At 38.0% G+C, this 27,387-nt stretch overlaps 4 protein-coding genes across 9 annotated transcripts; 2 read left to right on the top strand and 2 right to left on the bottom strand.

Moving 5' to 3' along the window:
* Window positions 1-5,808: 5,808 nt before the first annotated feature.
* rhoua (ras homolog family member Ua) lies at window positions 5,809-11,097 on the bottom strand. The gene is made up of 3 exons (XM_076974734.1): window positions 10,562-11,097; window positions 10,136-10,194; window positions 5,809-8,508 (listed from the first exon to the last, which is right to left on the bottom strand). The coding sequence occupies exons 1-3, from the start codon at window positions 10,803-10,805 to the stop codon at window positions 8,059-8,061; spliced, it is 753 nt and encodes a 250-aa protein (XP_076830849.1). The 5' UTR covers window positions 10,806-11,097; the 3' UTR covers window positions 5,809-8,058.
* A 777-nt stretch (window positions 11,098-11,874) lies between these two features.
* pdcd2 (programmed cell death 2) lies at window positions 11,875-16,083 on the top strand. 2 transcript variants are annotated; one of them, XM_076974670.1, is made up of 6 exons: window positions 11,875-12,244; window positions 12,365-12,604; window positions 15,181-15,296; window positions 15,403-15,503; window positions 15,644-15,757; window positions 15,838-16,083. In XM_076974670.1, exons 1-6 carry the CDS (start codon window positions 11,929-11,931, stop codon window positions 15,863-15,865), a joined length of 915 nt encoding a protein of 304 aa, XP_076830785.1. In that variant the 5' UTR covers window positions 11,875-11,928; the 3' UTR covers window positions 15,866-16,083. The 2 variants fall into 2 exon arrangements, with proteins under 2 accessions (XP_076830785.1, XP_076830784.1); XM_076974669.1 differs by having other exon boundaries at window positions 15,181-15,315.
* A 123-nt stretch (window positions 16,084-16,206) lies between these two features.
* tbp (TATA box binding protein) lies at window positions 16,207-22,475 on the bottom strand. Of its 2 annotated transcripts, none has more exons than XM_076974672.1 (8): window positions 22,328-22,475; window positions 21,311-21,460; window positions 18,782-19,101; window positions 18,541-18,628; window positions 18,264-18,355; window positions 17,548-17,715; window positions 17,278-17,372; window positions 16,207-17,144 (listed from the first exon to the last, which is right to left on the bottom strand). In XM_076974672.1, exons 2-8 carry the CDS (start codon window positions 21,362-21,364, stop codon window positions 17,065-17,067), a joined length of 897 nt encoding a protein of 298 aa, XP_076830787.1. In that variant the 5' UTR covers window positions 21,365-21,460; window positions 22,328-22,475; the 3' UTR covers window positions 16,207-17,064. The 2 variants fall into 2 exon arrangements, with proteins under 2 accessions (XP_076830787.1, XP_076830788.1); XM_076974673.1 differs by lacking the exon at window positions 22,328-22,475 and adding an exon at window positions 22,210-22,233.
* Window positions 22,476-22,570: 95 nt separating this feature from the next.
* On the top strand, window positions 22,571-27,291 carry LOC143476451 (N(4)-(Beta-N-acetylglucosaminyl)-L-asparaginase). 4 transcript variants are annotated; one of them, XM_076974674.1, is made up of 10 exons: window positions 22,571-22,706; window positions 23,185-23,323; window positions 23,601-23,757; window positions 23,914-23,959; window positions 24,209-24,247; window positions 24,505-24,593; window positions 25,356-25,371; window positions 25,529-25,596; window positions 25,713-25,817; window positions 26,316-27,291. In XM_076974674.1, the coding sequence occupies exons 1-10, from the start codon at window positions 22,598-22,600 to the stop codon at window positions 26,406-26,408; spliced, it is 861 nt and encodes a 286-aa protein (XP_076830789.1). In that variant the 5' UTR covers window positions 22,571-22,597; the 3' UTR covers window positions 26,409-27,291. The 4 variants fall into 4 exon arrangements, with proteins under 4 accessions (XP_076830789.1, XP_076830790.1, XP_076830791.1 ...); XM_076974675.1 differs by lacking the exon at window positions 24,209-24,247; XM_076974676.1 differs by lacking the exons at window positions 25,356-25,371; window positions 25,529-25,596.
* Window positions 27,292-27,387: the final 96 nt, after the last annotated feature.

The following is a 27,387-nucleotide window of genomic DNA, read 5'->3' as shown; positions in this document are numbered from 1 at the left end:
GAAGTCACAAGTGATTTGGTGTGTGTGTAGCTGACATCGACAAGTTTGTTTACTACCTTATATGGTAGTTTTTAGTGTAGCGATAAGGAACAACAGTTTTACTGGGCTCAGGTTGCACAGAGACATCTACAGATGCCACGCACCTTTTTTCAAGAACACGTGACCACCTTTAACCTTTCGCTGCCTTGTAGTTTTTTATGTGTGATATTCATCAAGTTCATTCATGAAGGTGAAGGAAAGATACTGGAAATGATTTCATCTGGCTTTCATCAGCCTGAGAGAAATTATATGGTTTTCTTCTCCTTTAGTGAATGCAGCCAATGAGGATCGTCTGATATTTTGTTCCTAGTGTGAATTTTATTGAATATTATGTGACTAATGCATGTAAAGAACCAAATTTCTGGGAGTACTTGTAGAAAATGTATTTTTGTAATTATTTGTCTTATTTTCATGTAGTTTTCACGATGGGGAGTGATTTTTACTTTGTTACATAAACCATCCTTTTCACATAGAACTATTGCTGCTTGTGGTTGCTGGAGGGACTATATTATTATACAACTATATTAGCTTGATTTCATCCAGACATATTTCCAGATGTGGAAAATTGTTTTCCAGGTTTAATAGTGATTAGGTAAAACAGTTTATGAAAGAGAATTGCATAGAATCCTTGCACAGTTCTCATCAAGGTGGTTTGTTCATGAAAGGTTGGATGGTGAAAAGGTCTTTATAGGAGTTGTCAAGAAAACTGAATGAAAGTGGGGAGTGGGCATTGCTGCTTGCTTTCATGCTTTCAAGTGGGCCCAGTTATGTAAGTTGTAGTTGAAAGAGCTGGATGTTTGCCAAGGCAATAATAAATGAGCTGTTGCTAATCTCCTTCTGATCACATCTCTGTACATAAATACAACACAGCACAAACACACACACACACACACACACACACACACACACACACACACACACACACACACACACACACACACAAACACACACACACATACATACAAGCACATACATACAAGCACACACTCACAAGTTTAAGTGCCTTCTGGTTAACAAACCTGATAACAAAGGGCTGTTACATAAGACATCTGTGTTTTTTTCACACAATGTCTTTTCACATTGACATAACAGGATTGCAGCTGTCCTTTGCACTGCAATTAGGGTAACAATGCTCCCTAGTAACAGATGAACTTGTCATTCTATTACCACATGTTCCCAGTGGGAAGTTGACTGTTAACTGCCTTAAATAAGAAAACAGGTTTTTCTTTCTGTTTTGTAGTACAATACAATAATACAATTTGATTACACAGACTGAGGTATAATTAGATTTTGAATAATCTTTGCACATTTGGCTGTTTCTGTCTAAAATGCTACACCACCCAACCAACGACTTGATTCTAGCTGAAGGTGACAGGGACTTTATGTAGTGTTATTAGTCACAATACTATGCTCAAAGAAAGCAGTATTTTAAAAATATTACATTATTATTAAGAGGTGAGAATGGTAATATGAATCATTATCACACCCCAGTTGGCACCAAGCCAAGACTCCATTACACTCACACCAATAATGCTTTACAACTATTTACCCGCTCACAATTACTCACATATTGATCACTGCGTTCACCTCTTCTAAACCACCTGTCCTCCTATTTCTACCCTAAAGGATCCTTACTCACATTTGGCCTGTTCCACACAGATGCTAAGCTTGCTTCATATTGACAAAGCAATGTAGTTTTAAAGAGAAACATGTCTCGCTCCAAAGTAAATCGCATCAACCGATACTATCCACACAACCCTCTCATTTCTTGGCCTGAAAACAAAATCAGGCACACTGTCTTGGTTCCATGGCTCTGTTCACCTCCATTGAGTTCCAACACTTTGGTTCCTAAGCTCTTTTTGTACCATCTGCCTATGGGATGGAGTCTGTCCTCCATTCTATAGGCTCTATCTCCTTTCCAATCAAGAGAACCAGGTGATAGCATGTTACATACAAGAGGCCCTGGCTCAAAGCTACATGTGATGAATGGAGGAGCACACTCAGCTTGGCGTCCAGCTACAATAAGTGGGGGCAGTACTGTCACAGCCCTTTGGAACTATCCCCAAACTCAAGCTGGTGGCATACTATTTGAAAAAATTGTCACCAGCGTGAAAGACACTCTGGCATGGAAGACATATATCTCAAGGCCATAAAACTGGTGTTTCAGGAATGGAGGAACTTGTTGGAGAGCGCTCAACATCTGTTTGCAGTCAACCAAACTCTAGTACCTCCAAACAGCCATACGCGTGAATTCTCAGCAGGCCAGATGGCTGGTGTTCTTCTCCAGATTCAAGGCTGATGTTCTCTCACGCTAATTCGACCCAGAAGCTACCCTCATGAGTCAGGATCTCGTCCTGCCTGCCTTGTGCTTTCTGGGGGCCATCAAATACGACCTTGAGACTACCACTGTCTGTGTAAACTCCCATTCACACTGCCTTTGGCACCAGTTGTGAATCTTTCACCAGTGCCACTCCCCTCTCATTACATGGGACTGGTTACACAGGTGGGAAATGCACTGAACAGCTACTTACGGCCTGCTGCTGGTGGTCCTCCATGCAGTGGGACATGACCAAGCACACATAGTACACTTTCATAGAATTTTCATACATCTTCATAGTATGTGCCCTATCCAAGACCCCATGCTCTCCTCCCATTGGCAAGCTGCACCTGATGAACACGCCAGAGAAGCCATGGTCCCCATGTGGTGGCTGACTTCATTACTAAACTCCTGGCATCCATAGGTGACAACATGATTCACCACTTTTCCTAATTTGGCACCCATTCATGGCTCCATTAGCACTCCTTCCAGTCATGCTTCACTCTCCCACTTAAGAATCATTGCGTTCACCTGTTCAAGGTCACTTGTCATAGTTTGCCTAACATGAGGTGTAGTCGAGCACTTCATTGTGATGACAATTATATGGAAGTTTTCAGCTTTAATATATAGTGTACATTTATAAGTAGGAAGCCACATAAAGCCAAGCAAACCCATTTTTGGTGGTGTCCAATTAATTCAGTAAGATTCAGATTGCAAACCACATCACACTGTAAATCTGCCTTGCTCCCTTCATTAACCACAACTTTTACTTAGGTCACAATATATTGGGCAATATAATTAAATATATGTTTAAAATATAATTAAAATATTTTTTAATGTGATGTTCTCTAAATTTTTGATTGCACATGTCCAACTATTCAATGTTTCGGTACTTTTTGCACAACGTGCTGCTCTCTACGAAAGGATCTTAACAGCAAAATTCACAACAGGTGTTTGATCCATGAATCGACCAATACATTTCCTGGTACAATTAGAATTGGTATTTAAACAGTCCTCCTCATCATGCTGTTCACATTTTGTCATCATGAGACCAAGACGACACCTAATAATTGATCAACAGTACCTTATCATTGTGAGGCTTCAAACAAGATGTTTTCAGATGGAAGTGGCCACTGAGCTGATGTCATCATCATTTTGCGAATGATGAATGCCACACAACTCCAGGCACATTTAAAGGAGGTGAGAGGCACCCAAGTGTCATGTCAGACCATTCAAAACTGTTTACATCAGAGTGCTCTGTGTGCTAGACCACTTTCAAGACTATGTGACCACACCACCAGGTACAGGCATCATTGTTTTTCATGGGCCACAGAGCATTTATTCTGGATAGAGGGACCAGTGTGCCTCAGTGCTGTTGCTGGGCTGCATTTTCTCCAGACCTGAATCCTGACTAGTTTAACCATAGTTTAACTTATGGGCAGCCCCGTCGACAGGGGGGGACAACCGGGTCTGTTGTCCCGGGCCCTAGGGCCAGGGGGGCCCATCAAAGAGCCCAGCAATTTATTTTTTATTTAAAGTCTATAATTTTTAAATAATCTTGAAATCTTTCATTAATATAAAATTATGTACTCATAATAAGCTCAATGGTTCAAATATATATGTTTTTTACCTATCTGCATATTTTCCATTAAGTGCATACACCCCCGCCTCCCACTGGAAAATGGTTTGATCCAGCACCGACTGTAGCCGGCCGGTATCGGCCCAACAGCGGGAAATACAGTGGTGGATAGTTAAAGTAAATACAGAAATCTGGAGCGCAGAAAAGAAAGGAAAAACATTTACCTGACGAATTTTAAAGTTTAAAGTTGCATTGTGTTCCAGGTTTTAAAAGTGCTGGAATTTAGGGTAAAGTACTTGAAAATGCTTGAAATTGTAACTACTTCGTTTCACAACAATAAGCTGTCTGACTGAACAGTTCTCGTGAAGACGTTAAGATTGGGCGTTTTGAAAATAAACAACCATTAAATAATGTGATAAAAAGCCAATTATTTCGAATCATTTCGAGTATATGTATAAATATTTAACAAGTTTAACGTGGTGGAAAATATTGAAATGGACCTTTAAAGTGACGTACACGTGCTTTAACTCCACATTATAAAGGTGTATGAACCCTACAAATATGACTTTGTTCAGTGCTGAAGCGCGGCGCGCGCGAAGTTACAAAATTCGAGAGGTGCACGACCTCGCGAAATGACAGCGCGCGAGGCTCTCGCGCACGGGCGGAGCCACTGCGATTACGTCATTTTCGCGCTGGGGGGGGGTACATGAATCTTTCTTGTCCCGGGCCCCAGCAAGACTGTCAACGGGCCTGCTTATGGGACCACCTGAGTCACCGTGTGGATCCTCGAAACTCTGTTCCCCATAACATCAATGACCCGAGGGCTGCCCTTCAAGAAGAGTGAGATGTCATGCCTCAGCTGACAATAAGTCGACTTGTGAACAGCACGAGACATCATTGTCAAGCTGTAATTGATCCTTAAGGTTACATGACAACATTTCTTAAAGGAACATCAGACACATTGTCGTAATTTATTTGATTAAACTCAAACCAGGGAAAAACAAAAACAATCAAAACAAAATGCTTTGTGAGTGCAGACACATGTGTCTTATTCATGAGATGAAACCCCAGAAAATTATACTACAGTGCTGACTGTAGATTTCCTTACAAAGGCAGTAAGATGGACAATGCATGCTGATTCTTGAACAGCTTTTCACCTCTTTTTTAAAAGTCTACTGTAGCTGCAAAATCAGATCCTAGAACAACACACACACACACATATTTTCCCAAATATGAAAGCTGTTCTAATATTTATTATTTTAATACATTATCATGTGAGAAAACAAAATTCTATGTACAAGATTACTTTCTCACTGTAATTTTAACCTATTTATTTCAAATCACTACAGAATAACTTTTTGAATGGACTATCTGAAATAGATCTAATATCAGTCAATGCACAATGAGACATAATGATGCTGTTGCCTGATAAAACATTTTTGTGTAGCACAGTTTTTGCAGATTGATCTCCAGATTATTTGATAGACTGTCTATTGGTACAGCAGAAAACTTTAATGATGCCAGATGCCAGTTCACTGACTGTCAGTTCCAGCTAAACCTACAATCACATCCAAGTATGAGTAGAATTCAGTGCTTTTTGCATTTGTTACTCGGTTATTAAAGTTTCCACTGGGTCATTACATATCTAATAAATTGCATTACAGGTTCCTCTTCAATCCATGGAGGATTGTGATGATAATCTATGAAATAAAATGTTTCAAAATCAAGAAAGAACCCATAAAGATGGACAGAACAAGCACAATCTCTATCCATATTTAAAGCACTGGCAGATATGCTGAGAGAATATCAGTGATTTCTAGAATTCAACAGATTAAAAGAACAATATGCAGTATTAAGGAGGACACAATGAAAACTACATGCATATACTTTGCATCTTCAAAATGCTAATTCTTTATTGATTATTGCATCTCTCTTCTCACCTGGTCATGACCAGGTCCTGAACCTTTTTGGCTGGTGAGAATATTTCAGATTTACCAAGCTTATCCACAAAGAAAAGCGACAGTTCACAATGTGGCAGTCTCTGATATGTAGTTAAAAAACCTCTCCCCACTTGATGAAAAGGATCTTGATAATAGAAAATAGCTTAATGATTACATTAATGTAACCCTTAATTGCAGTTAGTACAGTAGCGGTCCATAATGACTTTCACCAATCAAAATTCAAAGACTAGCAATATATTTTCTTCAAAGACAGTACATACATGCAACTGAGAAACTAAGTGTTTATAATGTATTGAAAACACATGTACCACTGATAATGTTCAACAAATTTAAACACATTTATAGTTCTTTCCAGTTTTGTGTGTGTTTTAAGCTCTGCTCAGAATTGGGATTCTGGGGTTACTATTCTTTAATCCTTCACTTTCACTTACAGTATACAGCATTCACATTCAGAAAGCCAATAACTTCATCTCACTCAGTTTAACACCTGCTCACATACAGATACGCTCTTAATGAGTATTAAGGCCTGAGGAGCTAACCTATAATTCAGTTTAAGACAGCTTCAGCAGAGACATCAGTTTCAGTACAGTGTTGGTACAAGCCTGTTTGTCGATAGTAACCTTATCGATATTTCAGAGTCTAATGCTACTTAACTAGTGATTCATTAACCTCTCTGTTCAGCATCTCTACGTATCTCACTTGTTCACATGTCCTGTGGGTGATAAATTTGTCCACCCAGAATAATGGAAATCAGTGTAGTTTCTATGACAGATATGCGGTCCAGTGAACAAGCCGTAAAGACAGTTGTCAGATAAGAAACCAAATTTTTTACCACTAGTGTTGTGGGAGAATGACAGCGTTTGTTGGTATAAAAAACTCATTTGAAATTTCAAATTCAATGGCTAAAAACATGTTAATAAACAAATAAATAACATTTAATGCCACTGCAAAGTAGCATTTATCCAGAAAATATTAAACAACTCTGGAATTCTAGACTTTTGTAATGCTCCATTACCTGAGACACAACCATTTTGGGCACTTTGACATTTTTTACATTTCACTGTCCATGTCATTTTAGTTCAGGCAATCATACATCCAGTAACTGATTTTAGTATCCAGTTTTGTCTTGGTAAACTTATATTGTTGATATATACACTTGAGTAAGGTAACACTAGTCACATTATTACAGTACAAATTAAGCACCCTCTTTTTAATTCAGGCACTGATGAAAACAACCATTCATCCAACAGGTGGCATGGAGGCATTTATTAATGAACCCCATGTTAGCTAAGGGACCAAATACAAACCTGAACTTGCCTACTTAGCTCAACAATCTTATGGTACATTCTGAACAAAAGCTTTGGATTAACTGTTAAAATAAACAATAAGGAATCAAACTGTAGACATGCTGTTATTTTTTAAATGGGCTGTCCTTGAATTGCACTACACCACTCAGACATCAATCAAGACTGTGTGCCAGAATATCTATGTTCCAAATTGCGGTGAATGTTTGTGATAGATAGGAATTTTACAATTACATAAATTGACGTACATAAGCCCTGGGCACTTGTCAACAGGAAAACTAAAATATCCCAGCTATTGCATGGCCACTGATCTGGTTTATTTAATTAGGATTTAGCAACACATTCATGGTGAGCATAAATATACATTTGTAAAGTAATGACCTGCTGGGACCACCCAAGAGCTGCTATTTCACAGTGTAGGCAGTCTGATTAACATTTCCACAAAAGTACAATGTTAATGTTAAGGCACTGAGAAACACCAATGCTGAATTAACCTTCAGAGTGTACAACTGGACAGCTATGAAGGAGCTAAAATGTATTGAAAACGTAATTGCAGTAACAAAAAAATGGGACAGTTTAGTCCTCAGACTATATCCATTCTGAGGAAGATTTAAACGGATCAAAATGGATGGCTTTGTATTTTCTATTGTAAAGAATGGACTGGTGTGGCTATTGTTCGTGGTGAATTTTCCATCACTTGTTTCTGTTTCAGTGCAGTCTTCCAGCCAAATTCCAGGAGACGTTTTACTTTTTACATAAAAACACACATATCCCAGCAACTCCTGATAAGTATGTTTCATTACCCTCCCTTAAATGGCAGTTTGAGTGTGACCACACTGAGTATCCATAAAGGTTGCTCTATGCCATGCAGCAATATTTCTTCCACCAGGACTCGGAGAGTGTCCTCATCTTATCAGGTGTGCGTTTTGCTAGCCTCTGCTGCTGCATGTCCATATGTTGGATACTGGCCAATATGGCAGCATCAAACACCTCCTTCAGGTTCTTCTGGGTAAGTGCTGAGCACTCCATGTAGGACACGGCATGCACCTCCTCAGCACACGCACAAGCTTCCTGCGCCTCCACTGGCTGCTCTTTGTATTTTGCCAGCTGGATGAGAACCTTGACATCCTGGCGGAGGTCAGCCTGGGTTCCCACCAGAAGCACTGGGGCTCGTGGGCAGTGCCGTCGGATCTCTGGGACCCACTTCTCACGTACATTCTGGAAGGAGGAGGGTGTGACAACGCTGAAGCACAGCAGGAAGACATCAGCGTTGGTGTAGCACAGAGGCCGGAGCCTATCAAACTCATCCTGCCCCGGAGAAGAAGATGTTTAATGATAAATATCAACGGAAGAGATGACACATTTGCTTTTTAACACATGTGAGTTCATATCATATTACAAAGCAAAATTTAAGAGAGCCAAAACAACTTAACTCTGCTGGTATGAATTAAACACAGTCCATTACTGGGATAAGCAGGATAGTTTGCTTCACAATGCAAATGTTAAGAAGTGCTTATTATCAAATAATAACTGCATATTCGTTTAAATAATCTTTCAGAATTAGAAGATTTCCTTTATGAAATGTATAACAAATGAAGCTTAGTGATACACTTTCAAACAGATTTGCCTCCAACGTCAATGTATTATCTAGTGTTATCTACAGAAATGTGTCTTTCATCCTTTCAAGTGGTAGGCTGCAAAAGAAAAGTTGCAAGTTAATTCCTTATCTTAACTTTATCTGGACCTATGATGTCAGTAAGCAACAAATGAGACCTATGATGTCAGTAAGCAAAACCGTATTGTTCATTAACACAGCCTGAGATCACTTTCACTCAACTGGAACCAATTCACATGCCAAAACTCATTTCCTCTCAGATCCATTATCGGGGTACTTCCGACCACAAGATAAAAAAATTATTGATGATTCATATCAGTAATGCATTTTTTTAATTAGGTTCATTACTTTATTACTGTGGTTACAATAATAGACAGAAGCACATTTTAGAATAGAATTTAACAGCAGATGCATTTATTTATTTATGTTTAAATTAGTCAATCAAAAGGGCCAATTTAGAATTTTTGAATGTCGTTCAAGATAGGGTAGCTGAAGAGCATTAGATATTTTAGCTTGAACTGTACTTAATAAATGGTACTTGCACTGAACTTTGCAGTATTCATTCTTACGTCCCAATCAGTTTAAAAGTTTCTTGAGCAAATAAAAACAGAAATCGGTGTGGCCAAAACGAGAGCTAATTCTCTTTTTCGGTCTAGACAGGACTGTTGCTCCACATCCTTCTTGGCTTGCTTCCCTCTCTCCAGCTCTCTCTCCAGTCGGGCTCAGCTCCTCAAAAACACAACTTGTCTCACGTTTCCACTGACTAGCCCCAGCTGTGGCTTGACTAAAACTAGGTCTCCTTTTTCTTGGATCTGGACTAATTTATCACAATTAGATAGCTTCCCATTTGCAGTTCCCTAGAGCTGCTTCCTCCCTCTCGCACAGCAAGAGACACGGTACATATTTGACTGGATAACCTCAGTTCTACCATTTCCCCAGGATGAAGCTTAAGTGTAAACACTTGGCCTGGGAAGCAAACCTTTACTAAACTTTACCAGACAGCCTTATCATGTATCAGATAAACAAACTTAACCACCCCTTACAACTGACAATAAATAAGCTCTGCTTTGCAGACCTTATTTTCTAATGACTAATTTGAACATGCTTCATGGTCACATCTGTACATATTTGGATAGAAAAACAGCTGTTTTAGAAGTTTACAACAGTGAAGTACAGCTTCAGAGTTGAAGTCAGCAAGTTTGCCTAAACAGTGCGTCATATGTTTACACGGTGTGAGAGGCAGGGAACACAGAGATAGAAGCTTGATGTCTGCAAAATGCATGAGGTGATCTATTTTATTCAGGAAAGTAATGTACTAACCTGGCCTGCTGTGTCACAGAGCTGAAGCTTCACAGGCTTGCCATCAACAGCCACCACAGCTGCAAAGGACCAGACATGCGAATTAGATACCACGATCCACTGGACATCGCATTTGTAGTTATACTTATGGTGTTTGAACTGTGATAAGTCATGGAGGAGAAATTTTTCGGACTTTTCAGGTCGTACAAGTATTGATCAGTATAATAAATGTTCTCATTAAAATGTAAAAAAGATCATTCCATTGCAACGTCAAATAAACGTGCTATGATTACTGAATGCCCGAGAATACATAAAAAATATAGTTTTGCAAGATAATTTAGAAACCAATAATTTTGGTTAAACTGTAGTGAAAATAAAAATAATAATCAATATCAAAATCATTAGGCTACATCATTACAAAATGTATTCAATATCCTTATACATTACCTGAAAAGTTATCAAAAGCTGTCGGAACATACTCCGTGGGATATCCATTGGTAGTGTAACTTATTATTAAACTAGTTTTACCAACAGCACCGTCACCAACAAGTACACATTTCACCTTGCGCTCTGCCGCGGACCCGAAACGGGCTTTTTTAGACAAGTCCTTAGTACGAAATCTTCTCGGCGGTACCGGTGGGACTGTCGTGCCTGGAACAGGTTTATACTCCCCAACACCCTGCGGAGGCATCGCTGTGAAATGAGCGCCCAAAATTAGGCCAATCCTAATCTAGCCAATCCGTTTGTTTCATTGCTTTGTCAGTTTATACGTATGTTTAGATCCCATGTTGTTTCTATAAAAACTCAAATAAAGGCTATGTAAAGAACTATTCTGCATAAATCGAACAAAGGGGTCTTTGGGATAGCAACACATTAGTGCTCAGTTGTCGTGAGAAGATACAGGTCCACTCCTCCTCTCTTCGCTCACATGAACCAGCCCCATTGCTTTACTCCAAGAGCATGACATCATCTAGCGAGAGAACGGAGATTTCAGTTTGATCTGGGCCAATGAAACACCCATCAGCAGTGGAAAAAATGAAATTGAACTGTTTTCTTTCTCTTTTTTTGGCGGGGAGGGTGGGGGTGTACGCCGATAAACCCATTCCTTTAATGAGCGACTTGTAATGATCGACTATTTATTTGTGTATTTGTGTGATATTAAACTTTGCTACGTTTTTTCTATATTTTAATAGTACTATCATTTTTAGGCTTAACATTTATTAGTGCAGTATCTGTGCTATCTATATATTTGCAATGGGAGGAATATAATGATTCAATTTTCAGTAGCGTCGAGATAATTCTAGCGACACAACAACAACAACAACAACAACAACAACAAAATGCCAAAAGTGATCTTGTTTCTGATTGCAATACTCGATGTATTCTCGCTTATCAATTTGTTTCAAAGGAAGCTCAATATGGCCACCTACTGGACATAAGGCCAGCTAAATTATTGTGCGTTGTGAAATGATATTTACTTGTTTTCTCTGCATTTAAATTGAATTGAATTAATAAATGAATTCTATTAATTTTTCTTAGTTAGTTATGGTTTATTTGTACGCAGTGAGTAATACCCAACCAATGTAACGACAGCCGATAGTTTTACCAGTGGATAAAAATGTAAACGTAAAATTGTGAATTTGTAGAATATATTTAATTTTAGTAATATTGCGTTGGTTAAGTTATTAAAATGCGATGTTACCGGGGTATGTGTCTGGGGATGTAACTATAATGTTTCTCCCCGTTTCCTGTTTTACCGGAACGTTATTATCGACGTACACAAGAAAGCAGAAGGACGGAGCGTGTGGTGGTACATGATGGCTGGAAACACTCCTAAACCTGACAGAGAAACCGGTGTGAATTTAGGCTTCTTAGAAGAAGCAGAGCCATGGCAGCTACTTAGCGCTCAGTTTCCTAGTAAAGTTGGAGGAAAGCCCGCTTGGTTGAGCCAAGAGAAGTTACCAACCTCCTCCGAGCTGGAGTGTGAGAAATGTCAGCTTCCGCTCGTGTTTCTTTTACAGGTCTACGCTCCTATTGTCGGGTATGAGCGAAGTTTCCATAGGACACTGTACGTGTTCTGTTGCAAGACGCCTGCCTGCTATACTCGAAACGACAGCCGGTGTTTTAAAGGTAATGAGAGTTTAGAAATGGGGAAAAAAGTGCCAGGCTGCATAGTCAATTAACGTTATATAGCCTGTGACGTTCCTGTAATCCTGTACGTAAAGGTTGTAAACACGAATTCTTTCTCAGTATACAGAAGCCAGTTGCCGAGGAAAAATGACTTTTACTCCTTCAATCCACCACCCGATGAGAAGCCTGCTGACCTTGGGGATGGACGTCACCTGTTGAGCACTGGAGTCAAACTGTGTCGCCGGTGTGGCTGCCCTGGACAAAAAGCCTGTTCACGCTGTCATGTAGTCACTTACTGCAGCAAAGAGCACCAGGTCATAGACTGGAAACAACGACACAAGAAGGAATGCTGTAACGAAGGTGGGTACATACATGTCAAATGTGAAATATGTGTATTTTAGAAATATTTTTATAATTAACTTTACAAACTTCACACCGATACGTTCACCATTTCTTAAATATATATATATATTTTTTTATTAAGGTTGCACTACAGAGAAAAAGAAACTGGCACAATGTATATATAAACATAACAATAACAACAACAATTACAACAATATACATCTTATAACAGTTAGTTACAGCAGTCAAACATATAAGGAAGAGAGAGAACAAAGACACTAATTAAAATGGAAAGGCATTAACCAAAATTTTCTAAATACGTCCAAAAAGGGGACCATATTTGCCAAAATTTTTCTGACCTCTGGTGTAGGTCAAATGTCAATTTTTCAAGAGGAAGCAGAGCAGCCACCTGAGAGAACCAAAGGTCCAACGTTGGGGCTTGCTGTGAGGACCAAAGAAGCAGGATACATTTTTTAGCAATAAAGACCAGAAATATAAAGACCTGTCGTAACTGAAAACCAAACATTTTTTGTTTAGTTTTTTGTTGTTCCATATGAATTTTGAAACGTGACTATTTAAATCTTTAAAAAACAAATTAGAAAGATAGCAAGGAAGAGACTGAAACAGATATAAAAGACGAGGGAGAACATTCATTCTCAAAACATTTATCCTACCAAAAAAAGATACCCAAATCAGCCTTAATTTTATTTACTAGGGGTAGATAATTAGTAGAAAAAAGGTTTTTAAGATTTGGTGTTATAAAAATGCCCAAGTAAGCAAAACCCTCAGTAACCAAGTGAAATGGGAAATCGTCCCCCAGAAACAATGCTGGGGATGCAGAGGGGACATTGAGCAGTAGAGCCATAGACTTAGAAAATTTTATTTTATAACCAGAGAGTATACTATAATGATCAATATTATTTAATAATACTGGAAGTGACTGAGCAGGATTGGAGATGAAAAGTAATATGTCATCAGCATATAAGGAAATTTTATGATCTTCATCTCCCACTTTAATACCTGAAATGTTGACATCTGTCCTTATAAGCTCTGCTAATGGTTCAATGAACAAAGAAAAAATGAGAGGCGAAAGAGGGCATCCTTGTCTTGTGCCTCTTTGGACATGTATAGGCTGTGAAATTTGACCATTAGTTATAACTGTGGCCAGAATATAAATGTTTAACTAAGTCAATGAAATTTGATCCTAAATTGAATTTCTTAAGTGTGGCAAAAAGAAAGGCCCACTCCACGCGGTCAAAAGCTTTTTCCGCATCGAGCGACACAATAAGAGCAGGGGATTTGGACGGATTAGCAAAGTCCACAATATTTATTAGACGGCGTATATTATCAGAAGCATACCGCATAGTCACGAATCCAGTTTGATCAGGTTTAATTAACTTTGGCAAAACCTTTTCCAATCTGCGAGCCAATACTTTAGCTAAAATTTTGCAGTCAGTATTTATTAGACTAATTGGTCTGTAAGAAGCACAATCCTGGGGGTCTTTGCCCTTTTTCAAGATTAGACAAATTGTTGCGGTTTTCCACGTTTCAGGTATTGAGCCAGTTTCAAGTAGGTCATGAAAAACGGGTATTAAGATAGGGTGGAGCTCTGGCCTAAAGGTTTTAAAAAACTCTGGTGGGTAACCATCAGGGCCAGGCGATTTGTTGGAGGGCATGACCTGCAAAGTTTTAAAGATCTCCTCTAAAGTGAAGCGAGCATTTAGACTGGCCCTGTCTTCCTCTGAAGTAACAGGAAGAGAGATTTTGTTAAGAAGTGGCAGGGTGCCTCCAGATTTGACCGTTCTTGAGTGAGTTTTTTTTAATCGAGAAGAATAAGAAATAATATGGCCTCTGATTGTTGCCTTGGCTGCATCCCATATTACAGCAGGCGACACCGGGGAGAGCTTATTGTCCTCCCAAAATTCACAAATACATTGACGCATGTAATCGCAAAATGCTCCATTACTAAGCAGGGAGGAATTAAATCTCCAAGTCCTGTTATTATAAGTTGGAGTGTCCAATTTCATTTGCATATACACTGGTGCGTGATCAGATAAGACAATAGTGCCTATCCTGGTGTCTGTTACAAGGTGAATTAAACTATTGGGTATGAAGATGTAGTCAATGCGTGAACATGAGTTATGAGGGTTAGAATAGAAAGTGTAGTCTCTGACCAAAGGATTGAATTCCCGCCAAATATCAATCAATCCAGATTCCCTGCATGTCTCATTAAGTATTACTGAAGATTTTGAATACGCTGATGGGGCAGAGGATTTGTCCAAATTATGATCTAGTGTACAATTGAAATCTCCAGCCATAATACCCAAATTCTTACGATTCCCATTAAAAAGCAGAATAATATCCAACATAAACTTAGGGCAATCCACATTTGGTGCATAAGTGTTGAGCATAGTAATATGTTGTCCAAACAGTAAGCCTGAAATTAAAACATATCTACCTTCAGGGTCAGTTATCTGTTTCTCACATACAAATGGTAAATGTTTGTTAATTAGAATGGCCACGCCACGTTTTCTTGGGTTTGATTTACAGGATGCAGAATATACTTGTCCTTCTTAAATATTTTTGACCTGCAGCTTCCGCGTCTTCAGAGGTTCTGGATTCATTTGTGTTTCCTGAATGGGAGCTGGTTACAGAGCCTGAGGACCTCCCCGTGAAGGATGAAGAGTCACGTTCAAGTGGTTCACAACAAGTGAATTACACTTCTTCAGGTTCATTTAAAAAGTTCAACATTCTTGCATCAGTGTTCAGAAATGGTTAATGAGGACATTTGGTTACAGTGGTTATCTTTGTCACAGATCTGGAGGAAAGAGAGTTGGATAGCATGGCCTTACATGAATCTGAGGACAGTAAAGTTTTTTCAAAGTTTAAGAAACGTGTGGCCACAGAGCCACATCAGGTTAGTGGCAAATTATTGGTTTAGCATAAAGTTAACCGTACCACACACCCTTTGCTTTGCTGTAGTTTTAATAAAATATAAAAACAGCATAACTGTTCAAATGAAATACCAGGATGTTTAATTCACCAATTCTTTTTAAGGTCTTGCGTTATTGCAGAAAGGGGTCTCCACTTTGGTTGTCATCTGAACATGTGCCCAGTAAGGGAGAAGTCCCAAAATGCCAATGTGGTGCCAACAGAAGCTTTGAATTTCAGGTAATTATAAATATTAAATTAAAAAAAACTATTGTTTGGAATTTTATATGATAAAAAACTGGCACATGCATTCATTTCAGATCATGCCTCAGTTGCTTAATCACCTGAAGGTGGATCAGCCAGATGAAAGCATAGACTGGGGAACACTGGTCATCTACACATGCACCGACAGCTGTGATCAAGGCAACAAATACTCCTCAGAGTTTATCTGGAAACAGGACTTTTCAGAGGATCGAGTACTTTAAGTTCACACTACAATGAGAATATGCTTAATTGTTTTAGTAGATTTGTTAATTGTTTGGTAATTAAAGAAATATCAAACACCATTATTGCATAATTGTCACATTGAACCAAGAGTGCTGATTGAGGAACTAATAAAAAAAAAAACGAGTATGAAAACATTTGAGGTGATCGAGTACAAGCCTAATGAAAGAGCAGCACACTGAACAAGCATTATAAACAGATAAATATTTATTTGCTTGTGTTTGAAAGCAAAATCAACAAAGGCAGGAAGTGTTACATAAGCAGTGCTTTACAAGATGCTGCATTTAACCCACACAATGGATATACATGTAGCTGCACCAAATCATATTCCAGGCCCTGGCATTGCAAAACTTAAGACAGTCAAGGATATACAAGACCACTGAACCTTTTTACATCATGCGAATGAGGAAGCACATCTCATGTTTCAGCAAAATGGCTGAGACATTTCCCAAAAGGTACTTAGAACTAATTGAAGGTCCTTGTTGATCCTGAATTTATCATGAATTGAAAGCCACTTCCTTAAATTTATGTATCCCAACTTGATTGCATATGGCATGTATTAGAGATGTTGGTGATAGTAAATTAAACTGAAGTGACAAAACTTCATGCAGTCAGGCCCAACACATCAAAAAGGTTTGCCTTGAAGAAGCCAGAACAAACTGAATCGAACTGATCTGTGCATCATATTTCTTCAGCTTACTCTGGTTCAAACATAACTTGTGTGATCCAGATATTAATGCTGCGAATCCACACCATTAACACTTCTCTTGTAACATGACAAACTAGAACCACTCAGGAAGTAACCTGCCTGTATTAAAGGAATGTGTGACAATGTACAAAAGAAAACCTTAAAACCATTAAAAGAATTGCTATAAGAATGTGGACAGTAACAGCCACAAAACAGATGACTTAAAAAAAATAAAAGTCTTTCTATTCACTAAATGAACAAGTTGTTATTTATACATAATTAAAATGAGACTAGGAGAATCTCTCATTAGGCTCAGTACTGTGAAACAGGGACAATAAAGGTGCATCAAACAGTATTATGTTGCCTTCCTAAATCCTCTTAAGATAGGGTATATATTTTCAAAAGCTTCATAGATTTCACCTCTGACCTTTGCACCTGAGGACAAATTTGAAAGTAAAATAAAAAAGTTACATAACACTGTAAAATATATAACCATAAAATACGTTTTGATTCCTTTTGACAAACAGCAAATGCACCCAGTTGTAATTTAGTCATGAACAGAACTTACCTGTAAGTACCACTTTGCCCGAGACAAATATTAAAAGAACAATTCTGGGTTTGATCATTCTATAAATTAGCCCAGGGAACAATTCAGGCTCATAACTGAAAAACAAGAAACAGGTTTTGCAAAAAAGTCAGAAGGCATGACAACAACAGACTAGATATTTTCAGTAATAGTAGCATTTTTTGGTAGTGGGCTAAAAACATTGCCATCACCTATCCTTAATGAGATCTACATTCAACATCTATGTGATGATGATTGAAGACAAAAACAAACCTGCTGAACTGCTGATGGGCAAGAACGAGACCCTCCAGACGGATTGGGAACTTAACATCACAGCTTCCGACCATGTTTTGAATCTTAAAATCTAGAAACTTGGCAGGGAAACCCAATTTCTGTACTACTCTGGCATATTTCCTGGCTGCCAGACGGGACTGTTCTTCACTGCAAAAAGACAGAGGCACAAATTCAAGTTTTTGTTAGATGCAGCCATAGGCCATTTTTTCCCCTTTTCTATACAAAACAGTGCATAAACCTGCAATTCTTCTGAAATCAGCCTATTACTCTTGTCATGGACTTCATAACATTGGAAAGATTCCTTTGAGAGTTTGGCCCATTCTGACAAGATTACATCACACGTTTAATTGATGTAAACAGTAATGGAAGCCGTCGACCCATGTCTGCATGATTTTATGCACTGCATTACTGCTACGAGTGTTAGACTGGACAATTAAATGAATGAGCAGGTGTTTCTAATAAATTGACCAGTGAGTGTTTAATGCATAGCAGCTATTAACAAGGTACACATGTACCTAAAAAGCTGTAGATGACAAGCTTAATGAAACAGCCACCATTTTTCTTTTTTACACTGCATATATGCAGATTTTATACATTTCCCCCCACTGAATACTGTTAAATACAAGGCTATTGTTGTTCACCTATGTTTAATCCACAGTAGGATTTCATCCATAGTGAGTTAGATTTACTTTTACCTCTTAGCTCCTGTGCACACCATTTTGCCTGAACTGAAAATCAGAGCAGTGGTCCTGGGTTCTCGTATTCTCATGATGACGGCAGCAAAACGCTGCAAGTGAATACAAATGACAGAATGATCAAAACTTTAAACACCGCAAGCAACCACCATTTTTAATATGGAGGAAGGGGGGGTCCTAACGTGCTAAGAGGATATGGCTTTCAATCGGCAAGGGCCAATCATGGCTGCATTTCAGCCTTCAACAAACAGAACAGGAAGAAACAGAAAAGCATTACCTTTGGGTTATACTCGGCATTCCTAGCTCGTAGTGCTATTGTCTTCAGGTCAAGTTTGCACCCCAAGTTCACAGTTGACACAATATTCCTTTAGAATAATCAAGATGTACATGTATATCAATGATTAAACCAGTTTTGCAATAAAGATGGAAATGGAATACCCAGATAACCTATTGTCGTGTGTAATTAAACATTTAATCATCAGCTAGTTTGGCTCAAAACTTCAAAACGCAAAACTCACTGTAGCTGAGGGACAATGCCAGAGCTCTCAGGTGTGGCAGGAATAGGCGTCATGGGACTTAGAAGGGGATTGGAAAGGGGGGTGTTTCCCGGCAATGCTGTGGTTGTGGTAACCGGCTGTGAGTGATACAGCTGGGGTGTCTGGCCTGATGCTCCCACTATCCCACCCTGCTGCTGGGAGGCCTGCTGTTGCTGCTGCTGCTGTTGTTGCCTCTGCTGCTCATCTAAGAGCGACATGGTGCTCTGCACAGGCTGTGGTGTAAGCCCTGTGCCATAAGGCATCATTGGGCTAAAGATGGGGAGCCCAGGTGTCATAGCCCCCTGTGGATAGTCACAAAAACAATCAAGTAAATAAAATACATAAATTAATAAAATGGCAGGGGATAGACAGCGTCTCCAGCGTCTGTTCAGAGACTGCAAAAACAGAAACTGTCCTTGCCAAAGAGGTCTTTCTAATGCCATGTGTATATTTGTAACCCTATAAATGGCTGCATGCAACAGGTGGTCAACAACGGGTTTACTAATACTTGCACATCAACACCTTGATGTCAGAACACACCCAAATCACAGTACACCCACTGATTCATGAACACCATGCACCCCCAAAGAGGATGGGTACATTCATCAAGATAATGCTTTTTACTGTAGTTCAGCGCAGTAGCGAGGGTTTCCATTTTTCCAAGTATCCTGACAATGACCAACCCTTATAATTAGACATTGCCCCTTTGCCCATTGAATTATGGCAATTTAACATTTTGAAAGACTTCACAATGCATAAAGTGACTGACAGTTAATTTGAGCAATAGTATTTGATAAACTTATTTTTTATTTTCTAATAAAGACAAAATTCATCATCAATTATCCACAATTTGTGGCACAGTTAATTATAACAAACTGCAATGAGGCATTCAAACAACTTCAGTCACAAATATTGCTCTTACCCTTAATTTTGGTTTGCAAGACAGCTTACTAGTTTGCCGGTTTACATTTTTTTTAGTTAGCTCACTCCACAGTGATATCCTAGAAATGATTATGGCTGCTGCTTAGGACTATCCTGCGTCATTGTCGGATTAGTATTTACACTGTTCGAGTAGTTGTATTATAATTAGTGGTGGGACTTTAACGTGTTAATTTTGATTAATTAATTACAGGGGAAATAACGAACAAAAAAAAAAAAACGCATTTTAACGCATGGTACACTTTCGCACCGTGGAATATTTCTCAGTGCACGAGTTCCATGCATACAGATTATATGGGCGCACAGTAAGATGAGCATGATGGAGATTACTGAAGAGGCTATGCTGGTGGATGGGAAATTTATATACAAGAAACTTCCAGATGGAAGTACAAACAAAAATTATTTGTTATTTGCACTTTATGTAGGAAGGAGTTCGCTTATAACAGGAGCACTTCCACCCTTCGTTACCACCTCAACGCAAAACATGTATGTATTCCTAGTACAAGCAGACAGTGTCGCCAGTCAACATTCGACCACATATCAGGGTTCAAATTAAGAAATAAAATGTCAAAGTCCACGTCAGACAAATTGGCCAATTCAGTGGAGAGATGGATTGTTGTGGACTGTAGACCGCTCTCTGTGGTCGAAGGCTTAAGTAAGACGCGGCAAGTTTAAACGAGGTTCGCGCGAGGTGGGCGGAGTCACGCGCTACGGTCACTCGTGAAAGTATAATCCAGGCTTTACAAGAAGTGCTGCAAACTGCGTCAGCTGATGCAAGTTACGAACTGCCGTCCAGAAAGACAATGTTGAAGAAAATCCAGCAGCTGTATGATGAGGAAAGTAAAATAAAACAGGTTATTGTGAAGAGCGTCACAAATGTGGCTCTGACTGGGGATCACTGGACCTCTGTTAGCAACAAGAATTATCTTGGTGTGACAGCTCATATTATAGATGAATGGAAGAGCCAGTCATTTGCTTTGAGCATGCAGAAGACCACTTCTAGGCACTATGGAGATGCCTGTGTAGAGGACTTTATGACTGTGGCAGAGGCCTGGGAAATTAAAGAAAAAGTCTACCATCTAAAATGGTATTAACAAAGATCTTCTGATTTACTTCAGTTTTTCTTATTCTTCCAATATCCTGAGCAAAACTCCCAAAATTAAACAAAATTTTTGGTCAGAATTTCCCGTGTTCTGAAAACTGTTTGCTCTGTTTTCTGCACTCATCTATTAGTCTGTGTAGTAGACTGGTGGAAAAATAAACAAGATGTTGAAGTTTATGCTTATGTTCATTGATTCATTCATCCATCATTCAAACTTAAATTTCTCACGTTAAATACTGAAATGCGATTAATTTCGATTAATTACAAAGATTCTAATTAATTCGATTATTTTTTTTTAATCATGTCCCACCCCTAATTATAATGCATCTCCCTGTGCACATCTGATCAGATCACTGTAGATACACAACACCTGCTTCAAAGGGGCCCATGTTTAAACATGGTCTTGGTTAAAACCAAGAGCATAGATTAAAAAGATTTAGGTAAGGTAAATGCTTCAATTCTCTGCTCACCTGAGGAGATGCTAGGCCTTGTGGAAATGGGGGCAAGCTGTTGTTCTGCTCCATGCTGTCAAGTTATGAAGCCAACAGCAGATGAATGATATCAGCATAGATGTGAGCAGGGACTATGTGGAGACGTCCACGTGCCTTGAGTTTGGAGTCCTTCAACCAAGAACAGAACGTGTTAATTTTAAAAAAACCAATTTTGGATTTTATTGAGCCCCATAATATAAAACTGAAAGGTGTTGATTTGTGAAAAGAAGCTTCTCTTTTCAACGACGTTTCCCTGTTGCTAGGACAACAGAAGATATAATCGTTGCTCCATCGTTTAGACAGCCAGGTGAATGAAGATAACACGTACCACATACGTTTACATAATCGGAGAGAAAAATATGTCGTGCACTATACGCATAAAATAAACTCGACTAGTCGAAATCTCGCTCACACAGCAAATATACTGTGGTTTGGAAGGCTAGCTAATGAAAATCAACTCAGAAAGTGGATGAATGGTTTATAGTCTACTGGATTTAGTTTACTTAAGTAACTATCGATCATTAGTTGGGCTCGCTGTTTAATGGAGAGTAGTTATGAATACTAGTTACAATCAGCTATGATTCCTAACCAGTTAACGTTAGCTAGCTAACTACCACAAACACGTTACCCACGCAAACTTGCTGAGTAAGATATCTACCTAGCTAATTAATTAACGCAGCAGAATACATTGTTAGCTTACTATTTTTAGCAAGACAGCTAACTAAGTCTAGCTTAATCTCAGCTGGCTTAAATATAAGACTAACTACCTAACGTGAGCCTGCGCTAACTATGACAACGATAGCCATGTTAGCTAGCTGGAGTCTGCCCGTGGTGGACATCAATGTTCGAACAAATAATGCTGTAAACGTTACTATTACCGTAGATATAATCTCGAAATAAGAACACAAAACTATGCTGAACCAGCCACGCTTTCGCATAAATCAGAAACCACTGTTGGTTAAATTAACAGTTATAAAATGAAGTTTTGATTTTTACCTTGTATCGGGCTGCGCGCAAAACATGAGACTTTAAAACAAGTTCCGCCAAGTTTAACTACTTCCGGTGTTTTATTTACACGTTCTCGGTAGTTTGTGCTGTTTTTCAGAAAGCTGCATGAATTAAATAATTAAAATCTTCCTACCACAAATTGTCATTTGTCAAAAAAAAGTTAAAATTCGGTGGGTAATTTTCAGTCTCTTTACTCCTAACGGCGCTTTCGGGGGCGTAAGGTCGTCGGTTCGTGCATCAGAAAGAGCTAAAAGTGAAATGGCAGCAGTGGGAACATGGTCATTCTCACAATCTGCCGTACAAAAAATGCGGTGCATGATTCTGGCTGGAGAAAATTCTACTGATGTTGTAGAGAGGGCAATAGCAGGTAAATAAAACCGTTTTCTATATAGTGGAAGGAAAAGTGAGTCCTAATACTCTATTTTCGTGTTGGCTGCTAAAATTAAGTGGTGAATTAAGTGGTGTTTACTTGCCTGAGGTTCAGTGAAGTCAATATCGGTGTCATTTAAATAAATTACATTGTCACATTAAAAAATCATATTTCCGTACTAACGCAATTTTACATATATTTTACTAGACCCTTAACTCGTATGCGCAAAATTTGTTGTTATAAGTTAATGAGTAATTTAAGCAGCAGTATGCAACACATATGTAGGCTAGTGTAATTATGAAATATACTGTACCTTAATTATACAGGTATTGTATTATATAGTACTACCATTTACTGCATAGCCTACCTTTTAGGAAGCAAATGAATATTTAGACTGCGCTGCATGTTGTCTGCGACTGTAATTAACTAATTTAGATCACAGTTTTACTTGGTACTATACAATATTCACTTCCAGAAGTGGAGAATGACGTGGAGACAGGCCGACATATAGTTGGAAGAGGAGGCTTCCCAAACAGCAGGGGTATAGTTGAATGTGATGCAGCAATAATGGAAGGTGTACCAGGGAGATTTGGGGCGGTAGCCGCATTACGAGGGTAAAGTAATCTCTGAATAGCATATTACAGCATTATTCAGAACCGTTATTTTATTATTAATAACATTGTATATATTCACAAACTTGAATACTCCTTTTACTGTTGTGAACTATGGAAAGTGTTCTGATATGAAACATTTGGCCTGTTTTCCCAAAAATACTCTTAATGCCACTCTTAAAAACACAATAGAAACTATTTGTCTTTTGATTCTGTCCTTCATTACAGCAAATACAGTAATACAGTATGTCAATTCTATTATGTGTGTTCTTGTTGTCAGGGTAGCACAGCCATGTCGGGTAGCACGTAGAATAATGGACAAAAGTCCCCACAGTTTCCTGGTTGGTGAAGGAGCTGCAACCTTTGCACAGGAGCAGGGCTTTACCATTGAGCCCAATGACAGCATGCTTTCTCATCATACTGCTGCTGCATATCAGGTAACCCATGTCAGTTGCAATCCATGTGTTGTATTTTTTTTCACTCAATTTTAGATTTATTAATACCTTTTTAATTAATTACAGTATTGAAATAACAATATATTTTCAAACTCATGCTTATGCCCTATTTATGTTTATCTTTATATACATTTTAAGGAATTTATCGAAAAGGGGACACATGTCTCTGGCCATGATACTATAGGTAAGAATAAACCTCGGTAATTTTAGTTTGTTTCAGTTTATGTTTTTGATATTTAGCTAATTGTTTACATTCTAGCATCTAGATCAGACAGAAAAGTAAGTTATTATAAATGTTTGTTAATGCAAGAAATATTACAAAAAATATTTTAAATTTACATTTTGGAAAATTGCCTTTAAAATAAAATTCTTTGGTGTGCAATTTATCATGCTTCAAACTTCAATTTTCCCACTGTCATGCTTTTTCTTTAAGGTCTCATTGCGCTGGATCTTAAAGGAAACATAACTGTTGGTCAGAATGTATATCAATTTTGTTTTTGTGAAATTACTGTTTAAAACAGTTGCGTTAACTTGTTCTGTAAATCTAAATTGCATTAAACAAAGTGATACCTCATTTAATGTAAGACGATGCAGGAGAAAAATTAATAATTTGGTCAGAATCTTCATCAGTAGTAATCATGAACAAAGGACAATAATTCAGGGCAGCCATTGGCTCTAAGTATTGCTATATGTACTTAATTTGCAAATTACTCTAAATGAATGGAATAGGAGTTTCCACATCAGGAGCACCCTTCAAGGCTCCAGGGAGAGTTGGAGACACTCCACTTCCTGGCTGTGGCCTTTATGCTGATCACATGGTAAGCAGTTTGTTTTGCATTGCATTAAAAAATTACAGTACATTTCTGTTACAGACCATTGTTGTTAATCTATTTTAGTTGAATAAAGCAGCAGTCTACAAACCTAAATACTGCCATTTAAGTATTAAAAATGTAAAATATTTGCCTCAATACAATAGTTACTCTTACTGAAATAATGAAATACTCTTGTTTCATTATGAATATGTTTAGACCTAGTAAATAATAATAATAATGGACTAATAGTTTAGATAGATAGATAGATAGATAGATAGATAGATAGAAAGAAAGAAAGAAAGAAAGAAAGAAAGAAAGAAAGAAAGAAAGAAAGAAAGAAAGAAAGAAAGAAAAAAAAAAGAAGTTTATTTAATCCCGGTGGGAAATTCACATATTGCAGCAACTCCAGTACAATCAAAAACAAAATACACTATACAAACTTAAGATTAAAGAGAATGATAATAATAATAAAATACAAAATAACATAAAGTAATAAAATAATAACCGTCAAAAACAACTTGAGAAGTAGCGAAAAAGTGAAAACTAAGAAGCAAAAGGCTTATAATAAGCAAATATAAGTAAAAAAGTAAGTAAAAACCTAATATAGGTTAGAGATAACGTCTTCCTAGACGGAGCTGCTGCAATTTGCTGCCGCTAGTACGGTGCAGGAAGTAGATAATTCTGCTTTTGGTATTTGTAAGTTGGTGTTAATCCTACCAACATTATCTACATTAATCCTAACATTAATCCTGCTTTTTGTATTTATAGGTAGGTGCTGCAGCAGGTTGGTGCTTTGTAATTGTTTTTTAAAAGCCTTTTCCATTATGATATCTGTAGATATTTAAAGCCATTGGCATATATGTCCAATAACATGCTACATTTATGCATGCAGTCAGTGTCATGGTTGATATTTAAGGTACCGGTACTTTGTCTTAAATCAGCTTCAGGTGATGGTGATAAAATAATGTGCTACTGCCCTAGCTTTCAGGTTGTGGAACGAATGAGACAGGTAGGTGTAGCAGCATTTTAAAATGTGTTTATAAAGGAATATTAATTTCTACTTCAATAACCAATTGTTATTTATATGTAGCTCCATGTAATATTTTCCTTGTCCTTTTCTTCAAGGGTTTATCACCTAAGGAAGCTTGTTGTTCTGTCTTGACGGATATAAGAAACAAATTAGGAGAAGATAAATGCTTTGAGATAAGTCTTATCGCCTTGAATATGAAGGTAGAAACAACCATGTATTTATATTTTGCTACGTCTTTTTACATACAGTTATGATTCAATACACCATTGTTACCTTTGGAGAACAGGATAATTCCATTGTATGAACCAATCAAACATTGTTTTGGAAGATGAGATACACTGGTAATAGATGTGAAAATCTCAAGTAATGGAACTATCCAAAGGAAGGAATACAAGACGGTCAAATCCAGGGACTGAAACAGGAAAGAATGTGGATTAGCCCAGTGGTGTTGCAGAAAGTTGGGGTTGACAGATAGGGATGGCAGGTTGCATTGCAAGGTCAAACTCAGGCTTCTAGTAGAAGGTGAAAAAAGGAGAAAAATATGACCACCCCAAATGGCTTATAGAGGACTTTATTTTTTGTCTTTGTTAACTTGTCATATTTCTACAGCATTCCCTCCTCAGAGAACCATTTGTCATTTTCATTCTGACATCAACTGTGTTAAGTAATTTATTTGTAAATTGCCTTTCTTTTTTCAGCGAGAGGTGGGTGCCACTTCCTCTGTGGAATTCCCATATACCTTTTGGAATCAAGGGATGGATTCTGTAGAGAAATATGTCCTACCTTTTTAAGTTTCCTTATAGTTTGTTCCTTCTTTTATGTATAAAATTTCAATAGGATAATGTATTATATTACATGTTTAATACAGCAGGATGAACTTCATTACACGTAATTTGCTATTTGGTCCATAGATCATAATTATTGTGGACATTGTATCAGGATATTTAGAAATTGTTTTAATAATGTAACCGATTGTTTTAATATTTAAATATATTATATTTAGTTTGACTGTATGTCAGTTTCTCTTGGAAATGTCTTTCTGGGACCTTTTTGGGTCTCGCAGGAATTTCTAAATTTTCCAGGATTTCACTTTCCTTTCATATCAACAACACAATTGCCATTGACTATGCAGCTGGTTTTACAATGTTTTGACTATTCTTACATGTCCTGTTCTACATGTCCACAGCAAACTGGTTAGTAATGTATATGCCCTACACACAACCATTTGGCAGACTGCTTCTCAGTTTGTGCGTGTGTGTGTGTGTGTGTGTGTGTGTGTGTGTGTGTGTGTGTGTGTGTGTGTGTGTGTGTGTGTGTGTGTGTGTGTGTGTGTGTGTGTGTGTGTTTCATACATATGAAAGTTTACCTTCTATATAATATTCTGTGTAATGACTTGACAAGGCCTAAAAATGCCCAGAGCTGATAGTGATGTTCTGAAGGTTGGGCTTCTTTTTGTGATCTACATTCTGGCCATGGTTTTTAAGTATAATTGACAGGGATTAAAAACAGAAATTTAACATAAACAGAGTCATGGATGTGAAGTGGCCAGGGTTTGTAAGGAAATCAGCATAATACATGATTTTATAGATGAATAAGATTATCTGACCATTTAGGGTTAGGATAAGGCAATTGTTATTGATCCTGTATGTCTAATAAATAAATGTATTAAAAGTAGTTATGTATGCGTGCACTCCCTCCACTTTTTTGAAAATCAAAACATTTTATGTTATTGTTTTATTTTTGTCAATTCAGATCAGACATGGTGTGTTT

The sequence above is a fragment of the Brachyhypopomus gauderio genome, chromosome 15 (assembly GCF_052324685.1).
Source record: "Brachyhypopomus gauderio isolate BG-103 chromosome 15, BGAUD_0.2, whole genome shotgun sequence".
NCBI classification, from domain to species: domain Eukaryota; kingdom Metazoa; phylum Chordata; class Actinopteri; order Gymnotiformes; family Hypopomidae; genus Brachyhypopomus; species Brachyhypopomus gauderio.
This window is presented reverse-complemented; position numbering and strand designations above follow the sequence as displayed.

Excerpts from the sequence above, each read along its gene's own strand:
- rhoua (XM_076974734.1), bottom strand. The coding sequence starts at position 10,805 with ATGCCTCCGCAGGGTGTTGGGGAGTATAAACCTGTTCCAGGCACGACA. Across the intron at positions 10,195-10,561 it reads AGCTTTTGATAACTTTTCAG|CTGTGGTGGCTGTTGATGGC; the intron begins GTAATGTATAAG and ends GGTCCTTTGCAG. Across the intron at positions 8,509-10,135 it reads TCTGTGACACAGCAGGCCAG|GATGAGTTTGATAGGCTCCG; the intron begins GTTAGTACATTA and ends TCTCCGGGGCAG.
- pdcd2 (XM_076974669.1), top strand. The coding sequence starts at position 11,929 with ATGATGGCTGGAAACACTCCTAAACCTGACAGAGAAACCGGTGTGAAT. Across the intron at positions 12,245-12,364 it reads CGACAGCCGGTGTTTTAAAG|TATACAGAAGCCAGTTGCCG; the intron begins GTAATGAGAGTT and ends ATTCTTTCTCAG. Across the intron at positions 15,316-15,402 it reads AGTGAATTACACTTCTTCAG|ATCTGGAGGAAAGAGAGTTG; the intron begins GTTCATTTAAAA and ends TCTTTGTCACAG.
- tbp (XM_076974672.1), bottom strand. The coding sequence starts at position 21,364 with ATGGAGCAGAACAACAGCTTGCCCCCATTTCCACAAGGCCTAGCATCT. Across the intron at positions 19,102-21,310 it reads AAGGCCTAGCATCTCCTCAG|GGGGCTATGACACCTGGGCT; the intron begins GTGAGCAGAGAA and ends GACTATCCACAG. Across the intron at positions 18,356-18,540 it reads ATGCCGAGTATAACCCAAAG|CGTTTTGCTGCCGTCATCAT; the intron begins GTAATGCTTTTC and ends ATTCACTTGCAG.
- LOC143476451 (XM_076974674.1), top strand. The coding sequence starts at position 22,598 with ATGGCAGCAGTGGGAACATGGTCATTCTCACAATCTGCCGTACAAAAA. Across the intron at positions 23,960-24,208 it reads CTCTGGCCATGATACTATAG|GTCTCATTGCGCTGGATCTT; the intron begins GTAAGAATAAAC and ends TTTTTCTTTAAG. Across the intron at positions 24,248-24,504 it reads TAAAGGAAACATAACTGTTG|GAGTTTCCACATCAGGAGCA; the intron begins GTCAGAATGTAT and ends TGAATGGAATAG.